The 22,092-nt window shown below is 41.8% G+C and overlaps 1 protein-coding gene across 1 annotated transcript in view; it reads left to right on the top strand.

The window, feature by feature from the left end:
* Positions 1–21,407, top strand: part of BLMH (bleomycin hydrolase) — a 46,731-nt gene extending 25,324 nt beyond the window's left edge. The window contains exons 8-12 of the mRNA XM_032428743.1: positions 84–242; positions 362–429; positions 1,691–1,808; positions 4,447–4,516; positions 20,470–21,407. Of these exons, the coding sequence (XP_032284634.1) occupies positions 84–242; positions 362–429; positions 1,691–1,808; positions 4,447–4,516; positions 20,470–20,621 (567 nt within the window). The 3' untranslated portion in view covers positions 20,622–21,407. The remainder of the gene's footprint in view (positions 1–83; positions 243–361; positions 430–1,690; positions 1,809–4,446; positions 4,517–20,469) is intronic.
* Positions 21,408–22,092: the final 685 nt, after the last annotated feature.

The raw sequence follows: 22,092 nt of genomic DNA, 5'->3' as shown, positions 1-22,092 counted from the left end.
ACATATGAATTTAGAGGAGAGGTGAAGCCTTGTTTGAGGTTCCTGGTTTTATGTTCTAATCAACATGTTATTAATCTCAATAGATTTGTTTAGTGAATGACCCTCGGCCACAGCACAAGTACAACAGAGTTTACACAGTGGACTACTTAAGCAATATGGTTGGCGGAAGAAAAACTCTATATAACAACCAGCCCATTGACTTCTTGAAAAAGATGGTCGCCGCCTCCATCAAAGATGGAGAGGTTGGTATCATTTCTGTGTCTTCCCCATTGGGGTTAAAAACCTCTTCTCCACTTGTTTGGTGTAAGAGGAAGACAGGATTTATGTTGACTTTCTTTTTTCCTCTTTCCTCTATTTCTAGGCTGTGTGGTTTGGCTGTGATGTTGGAAAACACTTCAGTGGCAAGCTAGGCCTCAGTGACATGAATGTGTGAGTACGAGAAATTTAAAGTAGAAAATCATCTGTGGGCTGTTGTTGTTAGAGTGCACTCTTGGTACGAAATGACTTAGCTGAGGTTCACCCGAAGATTAAGGTTGGCCTGAGGGTGGGTCTCTCTCTTTCCATCTTGTAGAGTTTGAGGACTCATAGCATAAACTCCACATAACGTATATGCTGTAACCTGGGAAGTTAAGATCATACTTCATATTTAAGTTGAAGCTGTTGCATGTTCCTAAAAAGCCATCTTATATGAGAAAAACACTTTAAAAAAAAATTGATTACTGTATAAATCTGCTCAGTACATTTGAGATGTAATGAAAGGTTTTCCAGACTTCTTGTTTGCTATTTCATCCTTCTTAACTACTACTCTTACTTTGATGCCTTATGTATTTTGTCTTTATGACTACTAGGACTAATTTGCATGCATACTTTAAAGCATGCCTCCTGGTTGTTTATGGCAGTGAAGGTTCATTTGCTAACTAAATCATACAAAATTCCTTGACTATTAAAATAAACCCCTTTACGGTTTCTTACCGTTACCTACAAAAAGTTGAGTAAATAATTAATTAAGAACAGAGAAGAGAAATCTGCTGAAAGAGAGAATTCATGAATTTTTTTAACTTTGACAATATTCTCCAATATTTTTGACATTATTTATTTAAATTTCACTATCAGTAGTGGTCTAAATGAGTTCAGAAACTGGGTGTTTCTGAACTGGGTGGTTCAGCTCAGGAGAGACTTTTTTTTTGAGAGGGAGGGATAGGGATGGGCAGAAGGAGAGAAAGAATCTTACGCAGTCTCCATACCGAGCACCAGCCTGATGCAGGGCTCGGGGTTCCATCTCACGACCCTGAGATCATGACCTGAGCCAAAATCAAGGGTTGACGCTTAACCAGCTGAGCCACCCAAGCGCCCCAGAAGAGATCATTTTTTGAAGAACTTACTTCAAAAGATTTTTTTTTAAGGTTTTCTTGCCAAAATAACCAATACAAACTCATCTTGTCAGCCTTTGAGATGGGGAATTTGTTTAATTACTTCATATTTTCCTCAGTACGCTTGTAGCACATAGAGAATGAAATCCCATTGAGAGACCAAATTCTGCATGTGTACCATATTCTCTGAAGAGCTACAGCCCATATTTATTTGGAACTGTGGAGCTCCTTCAGTTTCTTTTATGTTCCTTTTACAACCAGAAGCCAGTTTTCCCCCTTGATTGTACTGTCTTTATTCTTTACTACCATTCTTTTTACAGCTATGATCATGAGTTAGTGTTTGGTGTCTCCTTGAAGAACATGAATAAAGCTGAGAGGTTGACTTTTGGTGAGTCACTTATGACCCACGCCATGACCTTCACTGCTGTCTCAGAGAAGGTATGACCCTCAGCATGCTTACTGCAGTGTTTGCACAGATGGACCTACATTCTCCTGTAGACTGTTATCTAACAGAGCTTCATTCATGTGATTTCTGTTAAAAGTTAGCTTCCAAGCAAGACACTGTACTTGCGTCACTTGGGGTTTGGCTGCATGCTCAGAGGTAATAAAAATAGGAATTTTCCATGAGGAACAGAATTTGGGTTGAAAGGGAGTAAGGAAGTAACAGCTCTGCTGTGACTTTGGAAGTTCTTGATGTGAAGAGAGGTCAGCAAGAGAACCTGGGGGAGAAGATAACTTCTATGTATAAGGAATTAAAATATGCTGTGAAAGTGTTCATATCTTGATGACTTATATTTTCAGACTTACCTTCTTTTCATTTATCATTCAGATTCTTCTGCAGTAAAATGTCAATAACAGTAATCTATGGACTCCTTGCCCATTGCTGGATTTATACAGAGCTATTCAGGAAATTGGATATAAAGTATTTAGAATTTCCTATGAAATACTCTGAATAGTAATATCACTGTTTCTAGAACCTATTGTTGGAAACAATAACTGAAATTTTATCTTTCACAAATAAGCTTCCCCATTTCTAGGCTGTAGAGTATATATTTCACTCCTGTGCTCACGGATCAAAGGAAAAAAAAATTTAAAACTATTCTTTACCACTACCAAAAAAAAAAAATGTTCGTTTTCTAGTCTAATTACTGGAAAGTCACAGAATAACTACCTTGACAAGCAAAGTGTTAGAAGGCATTTTTCATGAAATACTATTAAAAAAAGGAACAAAATACTAAAGTAAATAAAATACTAAAATACTTAGAATAAAATACTAAGTGGTTTATATTTTATATTTTTATATTTATATTTATATGTTTGCACCTGCTGTATTGGATTTTAACAAAAGCTCCTTAAATTAAAGTTAAACTTTTAAATTATTTGGAGAATTATTAAAAAACAAAAATAAATGAAAAACCTGTAATTGCCAGGAGATGTTCAGTTTTTTTTTTATCATTTTCCATCTCTGTTATATTCCTAATTTTCAGAAATAAAAATCATACACACTGTGTCATTTTCTCTGGAACTTCCATTCTTTGACTGGTATGGCTTATAAACATGCCATTTTTTTCCTCAGGGAAATGGAGCTACTTTATATGTTAATAGTATAAAGCAGAATTTATATTATCATAACTGGAATTCTATATTGAAATCTCTCTCTTCCCTCCAGTTTGGGTTTTTGACTACCATACTAATTTTTACTACGTTTGAATGATTATGCAAAGATAAATGCTAGTAGCTCTATTCTGGGATATCCTTTCTTGGTTGCTGATTTCTTGGAATCCCTATGATGGAGGTCCAGGTATTATTCCATATTATAGATGACACAGAGAACAGCTCTGTCTAGGTCATGCAGAAATTCATTGGCCAAGGAGAGGAAACATTTGCAGACTCATTATAGTAAATGACCTTAGGTGGTATAGATTCTAACAGTATATTTAAAAGGAAAGTAAAAATGTACTACAATGGGGGGAGTAGAAAACCAAAACAGACATCTGATAGGCTAACTCCAGAATGTATAGTTTAATTATGTGGTTTTGAAGGTACCTGGGGCCCAAATTAAGAGGTAGTACGGATAAGGGTGTTTGAAACTTGTTGATTTGATTGTTGGCTATTTCTGAGACTGAAAATTACTGAGATCTAAGAAAACTGCCAAGAGAAAAATCAGATCCCATGTAGATGAGACTCATGCAGTTATATGCAAGTAGGAGTTGACAGATGAAATCATTAGGAGCCAGCTCTCTTCTCAAAGATTTGAGTTGTTTTGACATCAGCAAATGCCCTGGGTAAATGTAAAAGATAAAAGTCTTCCCAAATGGAGCCTTCCTCTTGTCCTTCTCTGTGTTACTGTAGTAAAGGTTATGAATGAAGGTTATCATTAAGTGTCATTGTCCCTTTAAGAAGATTATAATTGAGTTCATTTTATTAATGAAGATAAAAGAGGGAGAACAGTAGAACTGTCTGGCTTTTGTTTTACGAAAGTAGTCTTTTTACTTTGGCTTTGCCATTCAGTCTCTATTGTATTAAATTCAGTATTTGTGTAACTGAATCAGTAAAAGCGCACATTTGGAGAGTATCATTACTTGGTTCCACTAAGTAGAAAATTAGGCAGTATGATGAGAATGTGTTTGTTTTCTTTTTAAAACTCTGACTAGGTCTTAGAGTCATTTCTAAAATGAATACAGTGGGAAGCCTTTACAGAGAATGCTGATTGATTAAAAGCAAGGGTCCCTGGTTTCAGATGGTGTTCACCACTTTTAGTAATTTAATATTTCATATTGTCAGCCAAGTAGCAATTTAATACGCTTATTTTTGGTGTAGAATATAATGTAAAGGAGAAAATAGTATTTGTTGTTTTGTTACATGTATTGCATTTTTACTCCCAAGAGAGTTAAACCTCACTTCTACTAGAGTATCCCTTTAGTTATAGTAGAGAATATATGGCCCTGATCATGTATATCATGGCTGTATAGAGAAGACTGTTTCTTCTGAGTGGCTGAAGAAGAGCTAAAATTATATGACACCTCAGCAGGAGGGATCTGTTTCAGACTATACATTGTTATCCACTCTTTTGCAGGATAATCAGGATGGTACATTTGTGAAATGGAGAGTGGAGAATTCATGGGGTGAAGATCACGGCCACAAAGGTGAGCTTAGTCTGGTAATGCTAACTCAGGGTGACTGGAGTCTGCGCTACTCTCTGCCTCCTAAGAGATACGGGTAAAAAGCTGCCCTAGTGTATAGCATTTTTCAGTAATTAGTCCATTAGCTAGACTATTCTACAGAAAATCTGAGAATCTCGTTTGCCTCCATGATCCCTATGGCCAGCATGTTGTGCCTGAACCCACAGTTGATTCTGAGACCAGTATTGAATGCTGGCATTCATTCCAAACCATGTTGACCCTACTAGACCTCTTTGTACCAGAACCACTTGACCAATAAGAAAGTTGAGTTTCCTTTGCCAGGACGCTTGCTCTATAGCATTTGGTGGATTTTCATGTACTGCACTAACTCTCTAGAAAGTCAGAACCTTCCGAGTGGGAGAATGAGATTGGCAAGAAACTTTAGCCATTTATTAGAGTCTCCTTAGAAGTTGTGAAGTCCAAAGAGCAGAGGAATGCTCTGGTTACCGTTTAGAACTGTTCTCTTTTGACATATCAAAACCCAGGCAGAAGTCATAAGGAAATTATAGTAATTGGGCTAAAAGCTAACAGGTAATATATGAGTTATAGAAAAGTAAAAAATATATATATAAGCAAAATGAAGAAAATAAAAATTTAAAGTAATCCTATCACCCAGAGATCACCATCGATTAACAGTTTAGGGTATATTCTTGCAAATTTTTTTAAAAGATTTTATTTATTTGAGGTGGAGAGAGAGAGCACACACGTGCACGCACAGGAGCAGGGGGGAGGAGGCGGAGGAAGCGGGAGAAGCAGGCTCCCCACTGAGCAGGGAACCCAACACGGAGCTCCATCCAAGGACCCTGGGATCATGACCTGAGCTGAAGGCAAATGCTTAACCAACTGAGCCACCCAGGTGCCCCATATTCTTGCAAATTTTTGAGACCATACTTTTTAAAGACAACTTTTCATAGTAGATGAAACCCTTTTAAGGTGTTTTTTAAGATTTTATTTATTTGAGAGAGAGAGAGAAGGAGTTGGGGGGGGAAGAGGGAGAAGCAGGTTCCCCACTGAGCAGGGAACTTGATGTGGGGCTGGATCCCAGGACTCTAGGATAATGACCTGAGCCGAAGATAGACGCTTAACCAACTGAGCCATCCAGGTGCCGCTGAGGTGTTTTAATGCCTTAATTTTTAGGGTTTCTTTTTTTTTTAATATTTTATTTATTTATTTGACAGAGAGAGACACAGCGAGAGAGGGAACACAAGCAGGGGGAGTGGGAGAGGGAGAAGCAGGCTTCCCGTGGAGCCGGGAGCCCGATGCGGGGCTCGATCCCAGGACCCTGGGATCATGACCTGAGCCGAAGGCAGATGCTTAACGACTGAGCCACCCAGGCGCCCCAATTTTTAGGATTTCAAACCCAAAGAGGCAACCACCATAGAGTATTGGGCGAGAGAGCATGTACATGCATGTGTGTTTGTGGTATTTTGTAGTAGCTCCTTACCAGAGTCCATATTCTTAACATTTAGCCAGTGGATTTTGGCTAGGAAAAATGCAATAACCACAGCTTACTAGACTAGCTAGAAGACTGAGAAGAAGTAGGGAGGGAATCCTGTGAGAGATACCCAAACATTTGGAATCAAACTTCAGCACACATCCCACCAACCAAGGATCAGCCAGAAATGTCCTTACTAAATAAGGAAAAGAAAATAGAGATCTTAGCAACTCTTTGCCTGTTGCCCGTTTAGATAGTGATTTCCCAGCTGTGTTTGTCAGCCCTAGGATTTCCAAGGGTAAGAGGTTGTGGGGGGGGGGGTGCAGGTTTGGAGGTGAGCTGATGTCATTTATATTTGAAAACTACTGTCTTAGAAGAGTCTATTAACCTCTGTTTTGAACTTGACTTGAGTATGCTGTGATTCAGCAGCACAGGCCAAAACCTGGAAGCCATTTAATTTGTTGTTCTAAGTCTTTCCATCTCCCCATAATGTGATCCTTGGTGGATTTTGGCTGACCATCCCTGGGATCTGCCATGAAACTCGGCAGCTCATTGTTTCTATGTAAACAAATACAAGCACTGTTAGTGCATTTCTTTCATCATCAGTTGGGTGTGCCCCTTCTGTGATTTCTGCAATTGTTCTGTGGTTATGGGCTGCTTGTTAAATTAACTATTATGAATTAAAGTGCAGTATATCTTGAAATTGGTGATTCCTTATATGATGAATTTTATTTTAAGACAAATATACATTGGGATTAGGTGGAGAAGGGTAGAAACCTTAACAAACTTAGCAGAAAAATCAAGATAACTCATGATTTAGTTACATCTGCAAATTGGTAGTAGTTAAGAAATGGGTGCAAAGGAATAACTTGTCTTGAATTGGAAGGATTTGATATTTGTAACATTTTAAAACCTAAGAGATTGCTTCAGGTGAACCTCTGTACCTTCTGTTTCATTTTTGGTCTAATTTGGTCCCTGTAATTGGGTTTGTTATCATAAAGGTTAGTGTTTAGGAAAAGGACTACAGTTACGGTTTAGATGAGCCTGGATCTGTTGGCTTGCTTCCGTGATATTTTTCCATCTGTAACAGTCACTCGGTTTGTAGATTAGTAGTGTGTTTTTTGTTGTTTTTGTTGGCCTGTCAATAACCAGTGTTGTGGCTTGACCAGCCCTTGTGGTTTTTATTCTGATTGCAAAATGCCCTTCAGCAATAACCAGGAAACTTTGAAAAAATAAAGATTTATTGCTTACAGAATCTGGAAATTACACAGTTCACCTGGGGCCACACATCGAGGTTGCGGGTAGACAGCATGCACGTGCCTGGAGTTCTGCTTTAAAGCGGGTTGAGGGTGGAAGACTAGAGTTTCACAGGCTCACTGTTTATTGGTGAATTTAAAACATAAGAGCAGGAGCTTAAAGTGTGGGAAGAGAAGAAGCAAGTGGCCTAAATGGTCAGTTATCAGAATCAACTAGGATCTCTAAAACAAAGGAGCCTCAGTGGGGGGCTCTTTATCTAGTCCTGGGGCTCTTTATCTAGTCCTGTGGCTGGCGATGTATTTATTTGAGTTAGCCATCTTTGCCCCATGCCTTGGCAATCAAAGCTTAAGTCGGGCACTTGCATTACAAAAAAGAAAGAAAAACAACTATCAGGGTTTACACTATGTGGTGATATCCACTTAACGCATGTTAAGTCTGGCAAATGCTCTGTTTTGTGTAGTGTGAGTTATTGTCTTTATTACTTTGAACCTAAATACCTACTCTTTTTTTTTTTAGATTTATTTATTTGAGAGAGAGAGAGAATGAGAGACCTCGAGAGAGCAGGGAGGAAGGGCAGAGGGAGAGGGAGAGAGAATCCCAAGCAGACTCCATGCCACGCACAGAGCTGACGTGGGGCTCAGTCCCACAACCCCAGCTGAGACCAAGAGTTGGAAGCTTAACCAGCTGCGCCACCAAGGCGCACCCCTAAATACCTACTCTTAAAGAGGATTCTGGGTCACTTTGTTATTTTTTTTCCCATTCAACTGTACCTCTTTAAAAGTTTTGTTTTTGCTGACTTACTAATTCCATTATGCTGAGAGAGCTGAGGTCTTGATTCCTGTGATCTGCCTGTAATCCTTGGTGAAATCTTCAGCTATCTAGTTAAGGTTAAACTAACTTTTTTGTTGTTCTTGAATGACTGAGCAAAGCATTTCAGTAGAGAACTAAAAGATATGAGCTGAGTGGGGGTGGGGAATAGTTCATTTAAAGCCAAAATAAATTATTTTCGTGTATTTCTTAGTAATATTGGGGGGGGGCAAAGGGAGAGGGAGAAAGAATCTTAAGCGGGCTCCACGTCCAGCACGGAGCCCGACGTGGGGCTTGGGGCTCTATCTCACGACCCTGAGATCATGACCTGAGCCAAAATCAAGAGATGTGCGCTTAACTGACTGAGCCACCCAGGCGCCCCTTAGCAATGTTCCTTTTTACTTAACGGGAAAGAAGGAAAGATCTAACTTAATTAGCACACTTGGCCCGACCTGAGTATGTGTAGTATGTTATTATGCTGACGATAGGTCTTCACCCCAGCGAGGCCCTCCTGTCAGCCTGGTGGGCACTGGCCAGCGTGTGTGAGGCCGAACGTGTTTGTGCTCTCTCGGGGGACAAAACAGTCTTAAACAGCAGTGCTAGGGTTTTGTTTCTGTAGATAACATTGTTAACAGTTTGTTACTGTTCTCTTTGGGATTTCTGCCTGTTAAGATTGATGGTTTCTGAAAAAGCGGTGTTGATGATACAAGCTAGATATAAACACAGCAGATACAAACACGCATGCTGCCCTTGCCCTCTGCCCAGGCCTGCCTTTGGTCTTCCCCATTGGTCATGTTCATGGCCTTTCTTACACAGAGATGACTAAGTAAATCGAATAACCTGTTTACCAAAATGGACAAAAGTACCTTCTGAGACATAAAAGGAGGAATTAATTCTTGTCTTACTGGGCCCAGTGGGTTACTTCCTGTTGGTGAATTCCAGTATTCTTAGCTGGACTGAAAAGTGGATACATATCTAACATGCTGTATTAGCAACATGGCTTTCTTTTTTCACCTGCTTCTTAAAATACTTGGCTGTGCATTTTTTTTTTTTTTAAGATTTTATTTATTTATTTGACAGAGAGAGACATAGCCAGAGAGGGAACACAAGCAGGGGGAGTGGGAGAGGGAGAAGCAGGCTTCCTGCGGATCAGGGAGCCCGATGCGGGACTCGATCCCAGGACCCTGGGATCATGACCTGAGCCGAAGGCAGACACTCAACGACTGAGCCACCCAGGCGCCCCTTGGCTGTGCATTTTGTACGTTTATGGATCATATCAGAAATGGAGGGGTGCCTGGCTGGCTCAGTCAATAGAGCTCTGACTCTTGATCTCGGGGTTGTGAGTTCAAGCCCCACATTAGATGTAGAGATTACTTAAAAAAAATAAAAATCTTAAAAAAAAAAAAAAAAAAGGTGGATAGGGCACCTGGGTGGCTCATTCGGTTAAGTGGCTGCCTTCGGCTCAGGTCATGATCCCGGGGTCCTGGGATTGAGCCCTGCTTCGGGCTCCCTGCTCAGCAGAGAGCCTGCTCCCCCCCCCCCCCCCCCCTGCCGCTCTGCCTACTTGTGCTCTCTCTCTCTCTCTCTGTCAAATAAATAAAATCTTCAAAAAAAAAAAGTGGATTTCACAACTGGAGGAGGGAACAGACCTTGGGACTTGTTCCATTGTCTTTCATTTTGAAAAGTTGGTAGGCTTATTAGAGTAAAATAGTTTGTAAAACATTTAAGAATTTAAAATAGAGGAAATTACCTTTAGTGCTTCTCTCTCTTAGAAATTCACCTGAAAAGAGCATACTCTTTAAGCCAAGATAACCTGTAGGTCATCTAGCTAGTAAGTGATTGAGCCAGAATTATAATTCAGACAGTGACACTAGAGCCTATTTTCTTAACCACGAAACTCTGCTTCCTCTCAGCTTCTCTGTCTAGTAGCATCTACTCCACTCATGGAATAACAAATCAGTTCATGATCTTTGGTGATCAGAAACTAGTGGTGGAGGGAACATATAAAACTATAAAGGGTCTAGAAACCTCATACATGTCCCATGCCAGGAGAAGGGGCTCATGGAGCACCATTTATGGCTGGGAATCTGAAGAAGGAGGGAGGGATGGGGTACCTGGTGAAAGTTTATGTTCAAATATAGCACATTGTGAGTTGGGCAAGTAAAAAACCCTAGCCACCTATTATTTCCCACAATTATTGTGTCCATGCTGCTTTATAATATGTTGGGGTTTTTTTTCCTTAACTTTTTATCATGGATAATTTCAAGCATCTGTGAAGTAAACAGAATAGTATTAAGGAACTCCCATGTGCCCATCACCCAACTTCAATAATTATCAAATTCTGGCATGCATATAACAAAGTGTTTCTGAGAGTCAATAAATTGAATTCTTGGATGGTCTTCCTTATGAACCATTTTTATTATGGAACTTGACTTCTTTATGCTTGGTTCACTTAATCATGAGATATATTCTAGTTTTAAAGTCTGATATAGCACAGCTCTGAACATGGAATTATCGTGACAGAGTTCTTCATGTCCATTAAGTCTAGTTTCTTAATATGCTAAATAATACAACCTTAAAGTGAAGGTAGGGAGGATATTATTTTCTAAATCTGCAGTGGTCACTGAAAGAAAATATTTCTTTTTTTTTTTTTTTAAGATTTTATTTTTTTAAGTAATCTCTACACCCAAGGTGGGGCTTGAACTCACAACCCCAAGATCAAGAGTTGCATGCTGTACCAACTGAGCCAGCCAGGTGCCCCAGAAAACATTTCTTTGAAAATTTTTGTCTCTCCTAGTTTTTATTTTGAACCAAGATTTTTCATTTTTCAAATTGCTTTTGTGCCTTTCAGATACATCAACATTTAAAATTGTTTTTAACCCACATTCTTCATCTTTTCTTACAAATAGCCTCTCTGTTCCTGATTTAATTTTAGTGAAATTCCTAGACTTCCTCCTAAAAGAGAGTCTTGATTTCCATCAAAGAGACTTTGACATATTAGAGATTATTCTGGAAAGAAATTTATGTGGCTGATTCAGATTATATCTGGACTTCTGTTGCTTCCTGAAAACTAACCTTACCAGCCAAACTATTCCATATGATTTTGGATATCTAGGCAAAAAAGTCATCATATCCTTCATCTAATGTTATATTGTGGAACCAGGAGAGACAGTTACTACTTTTTTGATTATAGATCCTGGACAGTAATTTAACTCTGTATAGTTTCAATTACTCTATCAGTAACATGGATAATTTCTGTTTCCTTATGAGGTCCTACAGTTTGTATATAGCCATCAAATGAAATAATGTATAAAAGCATGTTTCAAACTGTATGCTGCCACAGAACTCTGAAGAGTTTAGGAGTGCCTGGGTGGCTCAGTCGTTAAGCGTCTGCCTTCGGCTCAGGTCATGATCCCAGGGTCCTGGGATCGAGTCCCGCATCAGGCTCCCTTCTCAGCGGGGAGTCTGTTTCTCCCTCTCCCACTCCCCCCTGCTTGTGTTCCCTCTCTTGCTGTCTCTCTCTCTGTCAAATAAATAAATAAATAATCTTTAATAAGAGCTCTGAAGAGTTTAATGAGTATTCCATATTTCTATCAACTCAGTATATATAGTTCATAGCATCTTTATAAGAATTCAAAATTTGCTGATGCATTTGTATTTTTCCTCATGGCATCAAGGTAGAGTAACTCAGGATATGAGCATGGGTGATTATACATACCCATGTGGTATGTGAAAAACTGAAACTTACTGAGAGGTTTTCACTTACTTGGATTGCACTGTGTCAGAGATAGAATTGGGATTCAGATTTCTTTTTTTTTCTTTTTTTTAAAGATTATTTGAGAGAGAGAGTGCACACGTGCAAGTTGGGGGAAGGGCAAAGGGAGAGACTCTCAGGCACACTCCCCAAGCCTATCACGGGGCTCGATCCCAGGACACGAGATCATGACCAAGAGTGGGACACTTAAGCAACTGAGCCACCCAGGCTCTTTGACAGAGACAGCTTCCCTAAAAATGTTTATTACCTATAAAAGATAATTATTTGCAGATCTGTTTGAGATTCAGTTTTGTGTATCAAGCACAAATAATGTAAATTATAGGCAATATTGAGCTGAATGTACTGAAATAAGAGAAAATTATATGAGCTAGAAGCAGAGGTTTCTGACTTTCTGGAAAGGGGCAAGATACAAATTTATGTCACCTCGGGGTTTTCATGGAAAAGTGCTGCTGTTATCACCTGGGTGTCAGAGTTCCTTCAGAGGGACCTCTCGTCCTCCATCTTTATTAACCAAAAAGCCTGTGTGACTGGGGCTGAAAAAGAGTGCGCATGAGTGGAACAGAGTAAGCACGCGCTCTCAGGTTGACTGTTGCTTCCCTCTCAAAGTGTGTGACTAGGAAAGGGCTGCCGTTTGTGAGAGGGGACAAACTATGGCACCGTAGCTCCTTTTGACCTGTGACCAGGCCTCAGTCTCAGGGACAAATCTCCTCACATTCACATGGAGTTTTGTGCGTGTACTTGCTTTCTCCTGTGGGGAGGATCTACTGTTTTCACCTGATTGTCTCCAAGGTGTACTTGCATTGGTTTGAGAAGGATAAAGGGGAAACACTGGTGCCAGACCGCCTGGGTCCTGGCAGTCCCACCTGTTGGCTGTATGACCTTGGTCGTGGTATTTAACCTTCCAAAGCTGTACGTTTCTGATCTATAAAATAGGGGTAATAATTGTACCTCCCTCCTAGGGTTGTTGTGAGAACCGTGCCAGGCATATAAGGAGTGCGCAAAAGTATTAGCTGTCGTCGTTCCGTCGTTACTGTTACCTGTGGACCAATGAAGGCAGAACAAGAAGGCCCCTTAAACTAAGTTCCCTTCTAGAGGAGGGCTGTTTAACTTGCCCACACCTCCAGTTTCAGACCTTGAAGAATTCAGGATCGTAGTGTGAGCACTGCGCTACCTCACCAGCTTACCGGATGGATGGCTCGTCAGGCGGGCTTAGTTTCATGAGAGAAAGCAGCGGAGGTGAATAAACCTAGTGCTGAGGGAAAACCATTAGCAATAGCTTCACCTCACATTTATCGATGGGATGCAGGGAACCGTGCAGACCATGGTGGAATGAATGTTGGACCCTCCAAGGAATTTACACGCATTCACCAGGGACACAGGAAGGGGACTTGAAGAGGGCTGTGACGGGGCAGAAGTGGCATTCGTGGTGTGCTCCTCAGACTGTAAGATACAGGGTAAGTAGCCCCAGAAAGGCAAGAGAAGAGACGATTTCTCCAAGAAGGCAGGTGACCGAGAAAGAGGAAGAACTGGAGAGGCCCCCTCAGTGGGGAGGCAATAGGAGGACACTGAGGCTTTGGTGGGGGAGGGGTTAGCGAGAAGTCAGGGGACTACATGGCGTCAGGGAGAACTTGGGGGTGAATAGTGCTGCCGCGGAGCCGCCAGAAAATGGGACAAGGGAAAAGGGCTTGGGCGGGTTTTAGAAAAGAATGGCAGCCCAGCTGTCCTGTTCTACCACCTCAGCAGCAGTACCAGGCCCTTCCGTGCTAGGTGCAGTGAGGAGACGGGACGACGGAAGCTGGGACAGTTGAGCTTGTAAATCTCGCTCCATATATGGTGTTTGTAATCTATTATAAGAATAAGTAAAACATAAACACAAGAATAAGTGCAAAATAATGTAGGGGATAAATTGCAAGGTAGATGGTGAGTGATTGGAACTGTGAAGGCTCCTTAGTGAGTTTTCAAGAGGGAATGGAGTTTTAGGAAAGGTCATGACTCTTTTGGAAAGGAAGTGGGAGGCCAGCCAGAGAAAGGGTAGCTGAAAAGAGGGTAGCGCTTGGCATGTGGAGCATGCTTCCGGTAGGTCTGAGGAAGGAGGCCAAGAAAGAGTGTGAGCTTTTGAGGAGATCAAAAAGCAAGCTTTGCCTGAAACAGGAGCAGTGACAGAGAGGTGTCAGGGAGGTCATTGAGTTTCAGTGGGAAAATAGACCCTTGGGTGACATCTAAATCTTTCGTCTCCTGTCCATTGTTAGAGACCTGGCAGAATTGTGTGTGTTCTCAGGCTCGTCTGGATCGTTCCTACTGGTCCAGGGACTTCTCCAGAGAAGTCTGACTGGTCAGTACGTTGCCTTCTCTCCTCAGCCCAGAGGCAGACAGGCTTCTTCTGGACTCCTTAGCAGAGGACACTTCCTCAGAAGCATATGCTTCTGCTCTTTGAACTTGGTTGTGATTTGATGGTTTAAAAAAATACATCCCATAAACCAAAACAACCCTCTTTCCCTACCATATTTTTCACTCTGTAAGTTCTCTAGCTTTTGTTTCTGAGAAAAAGCCACAGGTAATATCAAGCTGTAAGAATATCTCGTATCAGCAAAAGGTTCAGGAACGTGAATGTGTCCCCACCATACAGGCAGACTTTTCTGTTTACTCTGGAGGAAAAAGAAGCCTCTTCTCAGATCACTATCCAATGTCTGTCTCATAAATGGTGCTTTTGGTTCCCTTTCTCTCTCTACTAATACCCAGCCCATCCTGTTCTGTCTTCTAAATTCATGCACCCGGAACACATGACGTCTCTTTGATTTAAAGATACAGAATACCTCATAAGCAGCCCCTGGGCACATGACGTGACCTTTAATGAGGAATGTGTGAGCAGGTGGAGTCGGTGCCAGGCAGGTGCTGGAACTAGATGATGTGCTGTCACCTGTTGCCTTGGCCCCAACTGCCAAGTCTCTGAATGCTCTAGAGGAGGGGGCAAAGACTGAATTCGAAGACCTAGGTTCGAACACGGGCTACATGACTTTAGACAATTCATACCAACCCTTTCTGCCTTGTAGTGTTGTTGCAGGATTAAAATCAAAACAAAGACAGTGGGGGGCGCCTGGGTGGCTCAGTTGGTTAAGCGACTGCCTTCGGCTCAGGTCATGATCCTGGAGTCCCTGGATCGAGTCCCGCATCAGGCTCCCTGCTCGGCGAGGAGCCTGCTTCTCCCTCTAACCCTCCCCCCTCTCATGTACTCTCTCTCTCATTCTCGCTCTCTCAAATAAATAAATAAATCTTTAAAAAAAAAAAAAAAAGTTTAAAAAAAAAACAAAACACAAAGACAGTGGGTGTGAAATTGCATTGTGAAATGAAGCTCCCTGCAGATTTATGTGTGTGCTTTTGTTTTGCTTTGCTTTCTAAAGTGTAATTCTTGTAATAAATCATAAAATCACATTGTTCCAAAATCAAATTACAAGAAAGCATATAAAGAGAAATCTTGTCTCTGTCCCTCTCCACTCCCTTCCCCTCTTTCAGGTTACCATTTCTGTTAGTTTCTCTTCAGTTCTCAGTGTGGTTTAGTGCATCAAAGTTAACACACCGTGTTACCCTGCTCTGCCTCTTGCTCTCACTTCACTAAACAGCATGTCTTGGAAGCTTTTCATATCAGTATGTTTCCATATCGGGACAGCTTCATTATTTCCCATTGTCTGCATGTACCATAGTTTATTCAGCCAGTTCCCTTACTAATGGAACTTGGGATATTTCCAGTCTTTTGCTATTACAAACAATATTGCAGTGAGTTAATATATGCACAATGCTTAGAGCAGTGCCCAGCATATGGTAAGTGCTAAATGAGTATTAGTTATTATGCATAAATACATACTATGTTCATGCAAGTACTGTATGTCTGTGGGACAGGGTTTCAGAAATGGCATTAGTGAAGGGGGTAAACGCATTTGAAATTTTTGTAGATATTGCCAAATTCCATTTCATTTTGGGGGGGGGGGGTGTGTCATTTTGCACATTTGCAACATACCCTATAGAAATGGAAGGTGTTGGGGCGCCTGGGTGGCTCAGTCGGTGAAGCATTTGCCTTCAGCTCAGGTCATGATCCCGGGGTCCTGGGATCGAGCCCTGCGTTGGGCTCCCTGCTCAGTGGGGAGTCTGTTTCTCCCTCTCCCTCTGCCTGTCACTCCCGTGGCTTGTGCGTGCGCGCTCTCTTGCTCTCTCTCTGTCAAATAAATAAAAATAAAATCTTTAAAAAATTTTTTAAATAGATAATTAAGCTTGTACAAAGATTTAGTTGCAAAAATATTTATAGCAGTGTTGCTTCTAAGCATGAAAAAACAAGCCAGACTTCATCAGTAGGGGATTGATTAAATTCATTTTAGCTTACTCGTCCAAACTCAGCATTTAAAAATTATGATGTAGATAGTTGTATTCTTTAATATGGAAAGAGATGAAGTGGAAAATACAGCCTGTGTGGTACTTTGTTATAAAAGAGCATGTGTGATGTCTCGTTTTTGTTAAATGTATAGAGTCTACACGCAGAAACTTTATCAAAGGCTGCATGTAAAACCTAAACAGGGCTTATCTCTAGATGGTGGGATTGTAGGAATTCTTAAATTTATATTTCTCATCTCCTGCTCCTCATCCACTTCTTCCTCCTCCCCCTCATTTTCTTCCTTTTCATCTCCCTCCTCTTCCCATGTTTCCAAAATCGGTTATAATAAGTGTTAATTATTTGGGTAATCTTTAGGATTGGGAGTCAAAAAACCAATATAAGAATTCAGAAGTTTTGAGGAGAAAATCACCTACCCCGTTGAATAAAATTATCATTTTGTTATTTTTTGTAAGGTTTTTTTCACCTGCATATCTAGATTTGTAACATAGTTGTAATTATGTAGATATATTGTTTTTATATACTTTACTTTCATCGCTTAAATGTTTTCCATGTTGCTACATGGTCTTTGCAACTTCATTTTAAATGACTGGCTAATGTTCCGTGAAGTAGTTTCTCAGTATTTATTAGGAAGTTGGAAATATGAGACAAACGCCAGTGAGATTTTTGCTGTCCTTTCTTGGAGGCTTTCTTCAGCCTTGAGGTTATCACCATCAGGTGAGAGATCGGCAGTGACTTAATGAGGCCCCGGGAGTCTGGCCTCCTTAGGTCCGTATGCTGCCAGATGCATCCATCAGAGCGGAACAGAAACTTGATTTTGTCGCACCTTTTTCAAAAATAGCCCCCAAAAAACACCCCACATTAACCACAAATCATTTGTCAGTGAGGTAAAATATCTCATAGAAGACAGCAAAAAATAGAAAATGTATCTAATTCATAAATGATAATATATCACCTTAATCAAGTCTGAAAGATTAAAATGTTAGATCTCTGGTAGAATTTCAGAAAATTTTTTTTTTCAGGTAAAGATCTTCTTCCCCTTAAACTAACCTGTTCAATACTATTCTGTTTCTGTGTGAATTTGGCCTAATCAGTCTAGAGTTTTATCAGCAGACACCGCTTTTCCCTTTATAGACCAACACTACCCTTTCTGTTAACAAATACAGAAACATTGGCAATTTTTTTGAGGGACTGTTCACTTATTTTATTTCTTTCTCATTGCATGTAAACAACACTTTAAAGCTTAAGCAAAATGTGATTACACCTTAGTTCCTAAAGCTGACTTTCTGTTTCCTTAAATATAATATTGGGCTCCTTATTGCAGACTTTTCTTTTCCTTCTTCCCTGGGGAGCGCCTGTTCCTGGTGGCCAAGGTGCTTGTGGGCTAGAAGCCGCAACTTTCTTCAAATCAAAATGGCCACTTTAAACCTACCTGAAAAAATAAACCTGCCTGAATGGGTACTTTGCTGCTGCCTTACACGGCACTCACTCGGGTTGCAGACATACTGATCCTAATCTCAAACTCCCAAGACACGCAGGATACAACAGTTAGAGCAGCCCCAAGTTCATTATCTGCTCAGGGTGCAATTACCTGGCAGCCACCTAGACTGTGAGGTTTTTGTGGGCCCCCAAAGAACTCATATCCTGAAGAGAGAGACTAATCAAGGCAGGTCCTCTAGGTAGGGACACTGAGAGGCTGGATTGCAATTGATAGGAGTTTTAATTTGTGAGGACTTAATCTGATCTGCTTTTGGAACAAGATAGTGTACATGTACTTATTGTCCATTTTCTCTGTGCATTCTTTGAAGGCTCATTTGATGGTGTGACGATAGTATTGTCATAAGGACACAGAACTTTATTACATGAATCTGCCTCTGTCCTTCCCCTGCCTCACTGTCTGGAGCTACTCTAGGGATTTATTTAGCCTGCATTATGGGAAGGGGAAGAATGACTAATGTCTCAGATGGTGGGGTGTTTAGTAGTCTGGTTTCCTGCCCACTGAAGGCCCCTCTTGGGGAAGGCAGATAATGAATTTCTCAGGAAGCAGTGACTTAGGATGCAGCAAGAAATGGTACTGGTTGGCACTTCTGCTGCCCGAATTGATAGTTGGTATCAGTTGATAGGACTATCTGTCCGTTGAGAGAACTTGGTGGCAGTCGTGTAGGTGGTAGTGCGGGCCGGGTCCTCGACTGACGGACACACGCAAAGCCAGGGACTCCGGGGTGTTGAATCCAGGCAGGCACCAGGCTGCAGCATTGGCTGGTCTGTGTTCCCCTTGCCTGTACCTTCGGTGGAGAAGAGGAGCTGGGTCAGGAGGCGGGCATCGGTGGCCAGAGATGCATTCCCTCAGCCGACTTGGAGCCCTTGAGCACTTCTCCAGGGCGTTTTCTTGTGGCAGTAGACATCCTGTGTCTTGGCTTCTGTCAGAGGTGAAGAGGAGAATTGGACACAGGTGACCTCACCAAAACAGTTGTGTTTTCATGTTAAATAATGTCCTCCGTGACACCATTTAGCTTACACAATTAGACTTGCCATCATGTTGCATTTTACTTACTTAAATCGGTCTGGCCTTCAGGGCAGCAGTCGTCAGTGCGCTCAGGACTCCTGTGGGTCCCTGGGGCCCTCTGAGGGGGGTTGCAAGGTCTTCCCTTCAACAACAGATCTGTATGAGGCCAGCTTTTACTTCCTCTCCTTCAGCCAGAACAACAGATTGCAACAGATCGAGGACAGAGCAGATACAAGAATTCTTCTCTCTTCTGTGAAGCCAGACATTAAATTGTAAAACAAAGCCATTTTTCCAACTTAAGTTTATTTTGTCTTGGAGAATATAATGGCTTTTTCCTAAAAATATATTATTTCTATTCATGGTTTTTTTTTTTAGTTCTTATGAATTTGTATTTTTAACTTTGTTTTTATTTCTAACATGGTAAATATCGGTAGGTGTGACCCACATAAACAACTTTTTGGCATCCTCAGTCATTTTAAGAATATACTGGGGCCTGGAAGTTTGAGAACTGCTGCACTAGAGGACTCCCTTGGAAGAAATACCTACATCTTCTTCCTTTCTCTTGGTCCCATGTAGTGAGAAATGATACAGCACAGAAATCGATTTGCACAAACACTTTGAGAGAAGAATGGCTCAAGCGTCTAGTATAGAACAGGTGCCGAGTGCGGGGAGATGTTGTGACAGTGCTGCTGGGGATGCTCGCCGTCCCCGTGAGTCCCGGGAGGGGCAGGTGCACACCGTACCCAGTGTAGATGCACGTTTTTGTGCTCCGTGCTCTTTCCTTGACCAATTCTTGTTTTAAATATACACACTTTAGTCTCTCACTTTAATTTTGCTCTTTATATTATCAGTGGCTCAAGTGAAACATTTTTCCCCCTGTTTAGGTTTGTTGGAAGTATGTTCCTGAAGGGGAATTTGTTTTGTCCTAGTGGAGCCTGAGATACAGTTTAATCTTCCTAATGGGAAAAGGCAGGCTTCTAAGATGGGTGGATGATTCCTGACACCACGTTTTCCCTCAGCTGAGCTCTCAACCTGGGGCGTTTGTACAGTCCTACCCACTGGAGAGATCCATAAACCCTAGAGCCTTACTGAGGAGAAGAGGTCAAGATGCTGTCTCAGTGTTCAGTTCTGCCTGATCTTCACCACAGATGTTCCACTAGGAAAGCAAAGCCTGTGTTATCCTTTGACTTACACAGGATCACCTGCAAACAAGCGGCTACCTGGGAGTGATGACACGGCCCCATTGGGTTTCCCCTGACAGCTCAGTGGCTTGCAGGAATTTACAGTAGAGGGGAAGGTGGAAGAGCCAGTGATGCTGAGAAGGTGGGTAGGGTAAGAATGGAACTAGTGTGCTTGCCCAGTCCCCTTGGTGTTGGCTCTGTGAACAAGAAGCCTTTCCACCTGTCTTCTAGGGTCACGCACTCATCTTCAGCCCACACAGCCCGGGCAGTGCAACAGCACGGGATCTGCTAACAGTCTGAGGTCCGAGGCCCAGGTCTGAACCTCACCTGTGCGACCGGGGCATGTCACTTAGGTACTCTGAGCCCCCATGTTCTGATTGATGAAATTATAGCCATGCCTGTCCTGTCTGCTTCACAGAATTGTTAGTAAGAATTAGGTTAAGTGAGGTTCTAGATGGGAAAGCTGAAAACCGTGTGCAAATACAAGTTTTGTGAAAAGCTTCTTTATAGTGCCAGTAGGGCTTCTGCTCTTTGCCCCTTGCCCTCTGCATTCATGAGGCTTCTGTGCTTTTCTCCAGGTTACCTGTGCATGACAGATGAGTGGTTCTCTGAGTATGTCTACGAAGTGGTGGTGGACAGGAAGCATGTCCCTGAAGAGGTGCTAGCTGTGTTAGAGCAGGAACCCATTGTCCTGCCGGCCTGGGACCCCATGGGGGCCTTGGCCGACTGACGCTGCCTCCAGCTCTTTCCTCCGGGACCTGAAGTAGCTGCAAAGGACAGATCCAAGGACTGAAGCCAAAGTTACCGGGTTCCCAAGGACACAGTCAGACTCTTGGATTTCTCCTCCAGGAACCTCTTTGGAGAAGTGCTTTATGATGAAACAAAATATTCTTAAAGGGAAAGATCAGGTCACACTATGTACTCTCCTCATCTCCAACAGCTCAGGATCTCTTAGCATTTTAATCAGATGTCACTGTTTGTCCTAACTCTGTCAAAAAGGTCTGGCTTAGTGTCTTTGAATAAGACAGGAGAGGATGAGCAACTGAAGAATATGGAGAGAAAATGGACCTGATGCTCCTTGTTTCTAGCGTAGAGTTGGGGGAGGGTTATCCTAAGATTTGAGCTTTCAAACTGCATGCTGCCTGACAGTATCACTGTCCTTCCTAGATGGCAGTCACTGAATTCAGTTTTTTTCAAGGTAATTGTACGTGCCTCTAATAGCCCAGGAATGGGAGGTTGATCAAGTCTGACATGATTCCTTCCTGTTGTTTGGAACTGTGGGAGAGCACAGCTCTACTTGAGTCAGGGGTAAGTAGAGGCTTGGAGAAAGATGAGTGTGAGAACAACCAAAACCTTATCATGATCTGAATTATAATCCTTAGGGGGAGCTCTAGCCAAATGGTTTAACTTCTGTCTCTGGAATTGGGAGTTGGGTGGGCAGGAAAAGGTGATACCATTCTTTCTGACAACTAGATGGTGCTGAGAAGCTTTTGAATAAAACACTTTGCTAAATGAAAGTAATTTATTTGGCTTATTTGATCTATTGAAGAGTTTCTTTATTTAGCCACAAAGGAAAGTAACCAGGTGACTCATACTCCTCAAAATAGAGAAGCAGTAGGATCGCTCAGGGCTTCCCTGCTTCACCTTCTCTGTGGTATAGATGATCCTTCCCAGCCGGTGCTGATCCTCACTGGCTTCCGCAGAGGATGTCCAAGCACCACATCTAAGAGAGCTTGTGTCCCTGCCACTTAACCATTTTTTCATCCAGATCCAGGGTCGCTACAAGAGTAAGACATGAAGCTTTGCTGGTCCAGCCTTGGAATTGGCTGGAGAATATGTGTTTTACTGAGACTGGGTCTCCCTTTCACTGAAAGCAAATAAATATAGCCTCCTAATCAACATTTCCATCCGTGCCTGAGCCCCCTACCTTTCTGGCTTCCCTAGAATCTTCTCAGTCCTAGTAGGGGATACTGTCTGTCGTAGCACTTTCCAAGATAACATTAGATAAAGGCTCAAGCTTTCATTGAAGTGTTTACAATATTGTTGTAAACCCTTGCTGTTCCAAGCAAGATAGATAAACCCATTTCTAGACACATCATGGCAAAACCCTAGAACAGATCTTAAAAGCATCCAGGAACACAGATTATTCCCTCCAAAGAAAAGACAATTAGATTGACGGCTAACTTCTCATCAGCAACGAT

This window comes from Phoca vitulina, unplaced genomic scaffold, assembly GCF_004348235.1.
Source record: "Phoca vitulina isolate PV1807 unplaced genomic scaffold, GSC_HSeal_1.0 scaffold40, whole genome shotgun sequence".
Taxonomy (NCBI): Eukaryota; Metazoa; Chordata; class Mammalia; order Carnivora; family Phocidae; genus Phoca; species Phoca vitulina.
The sequence above is the reverse complement of the archived record's forward strand: the minus strand, read 5'-3'. Positions and strand labels throughout refer to the sequence as shown.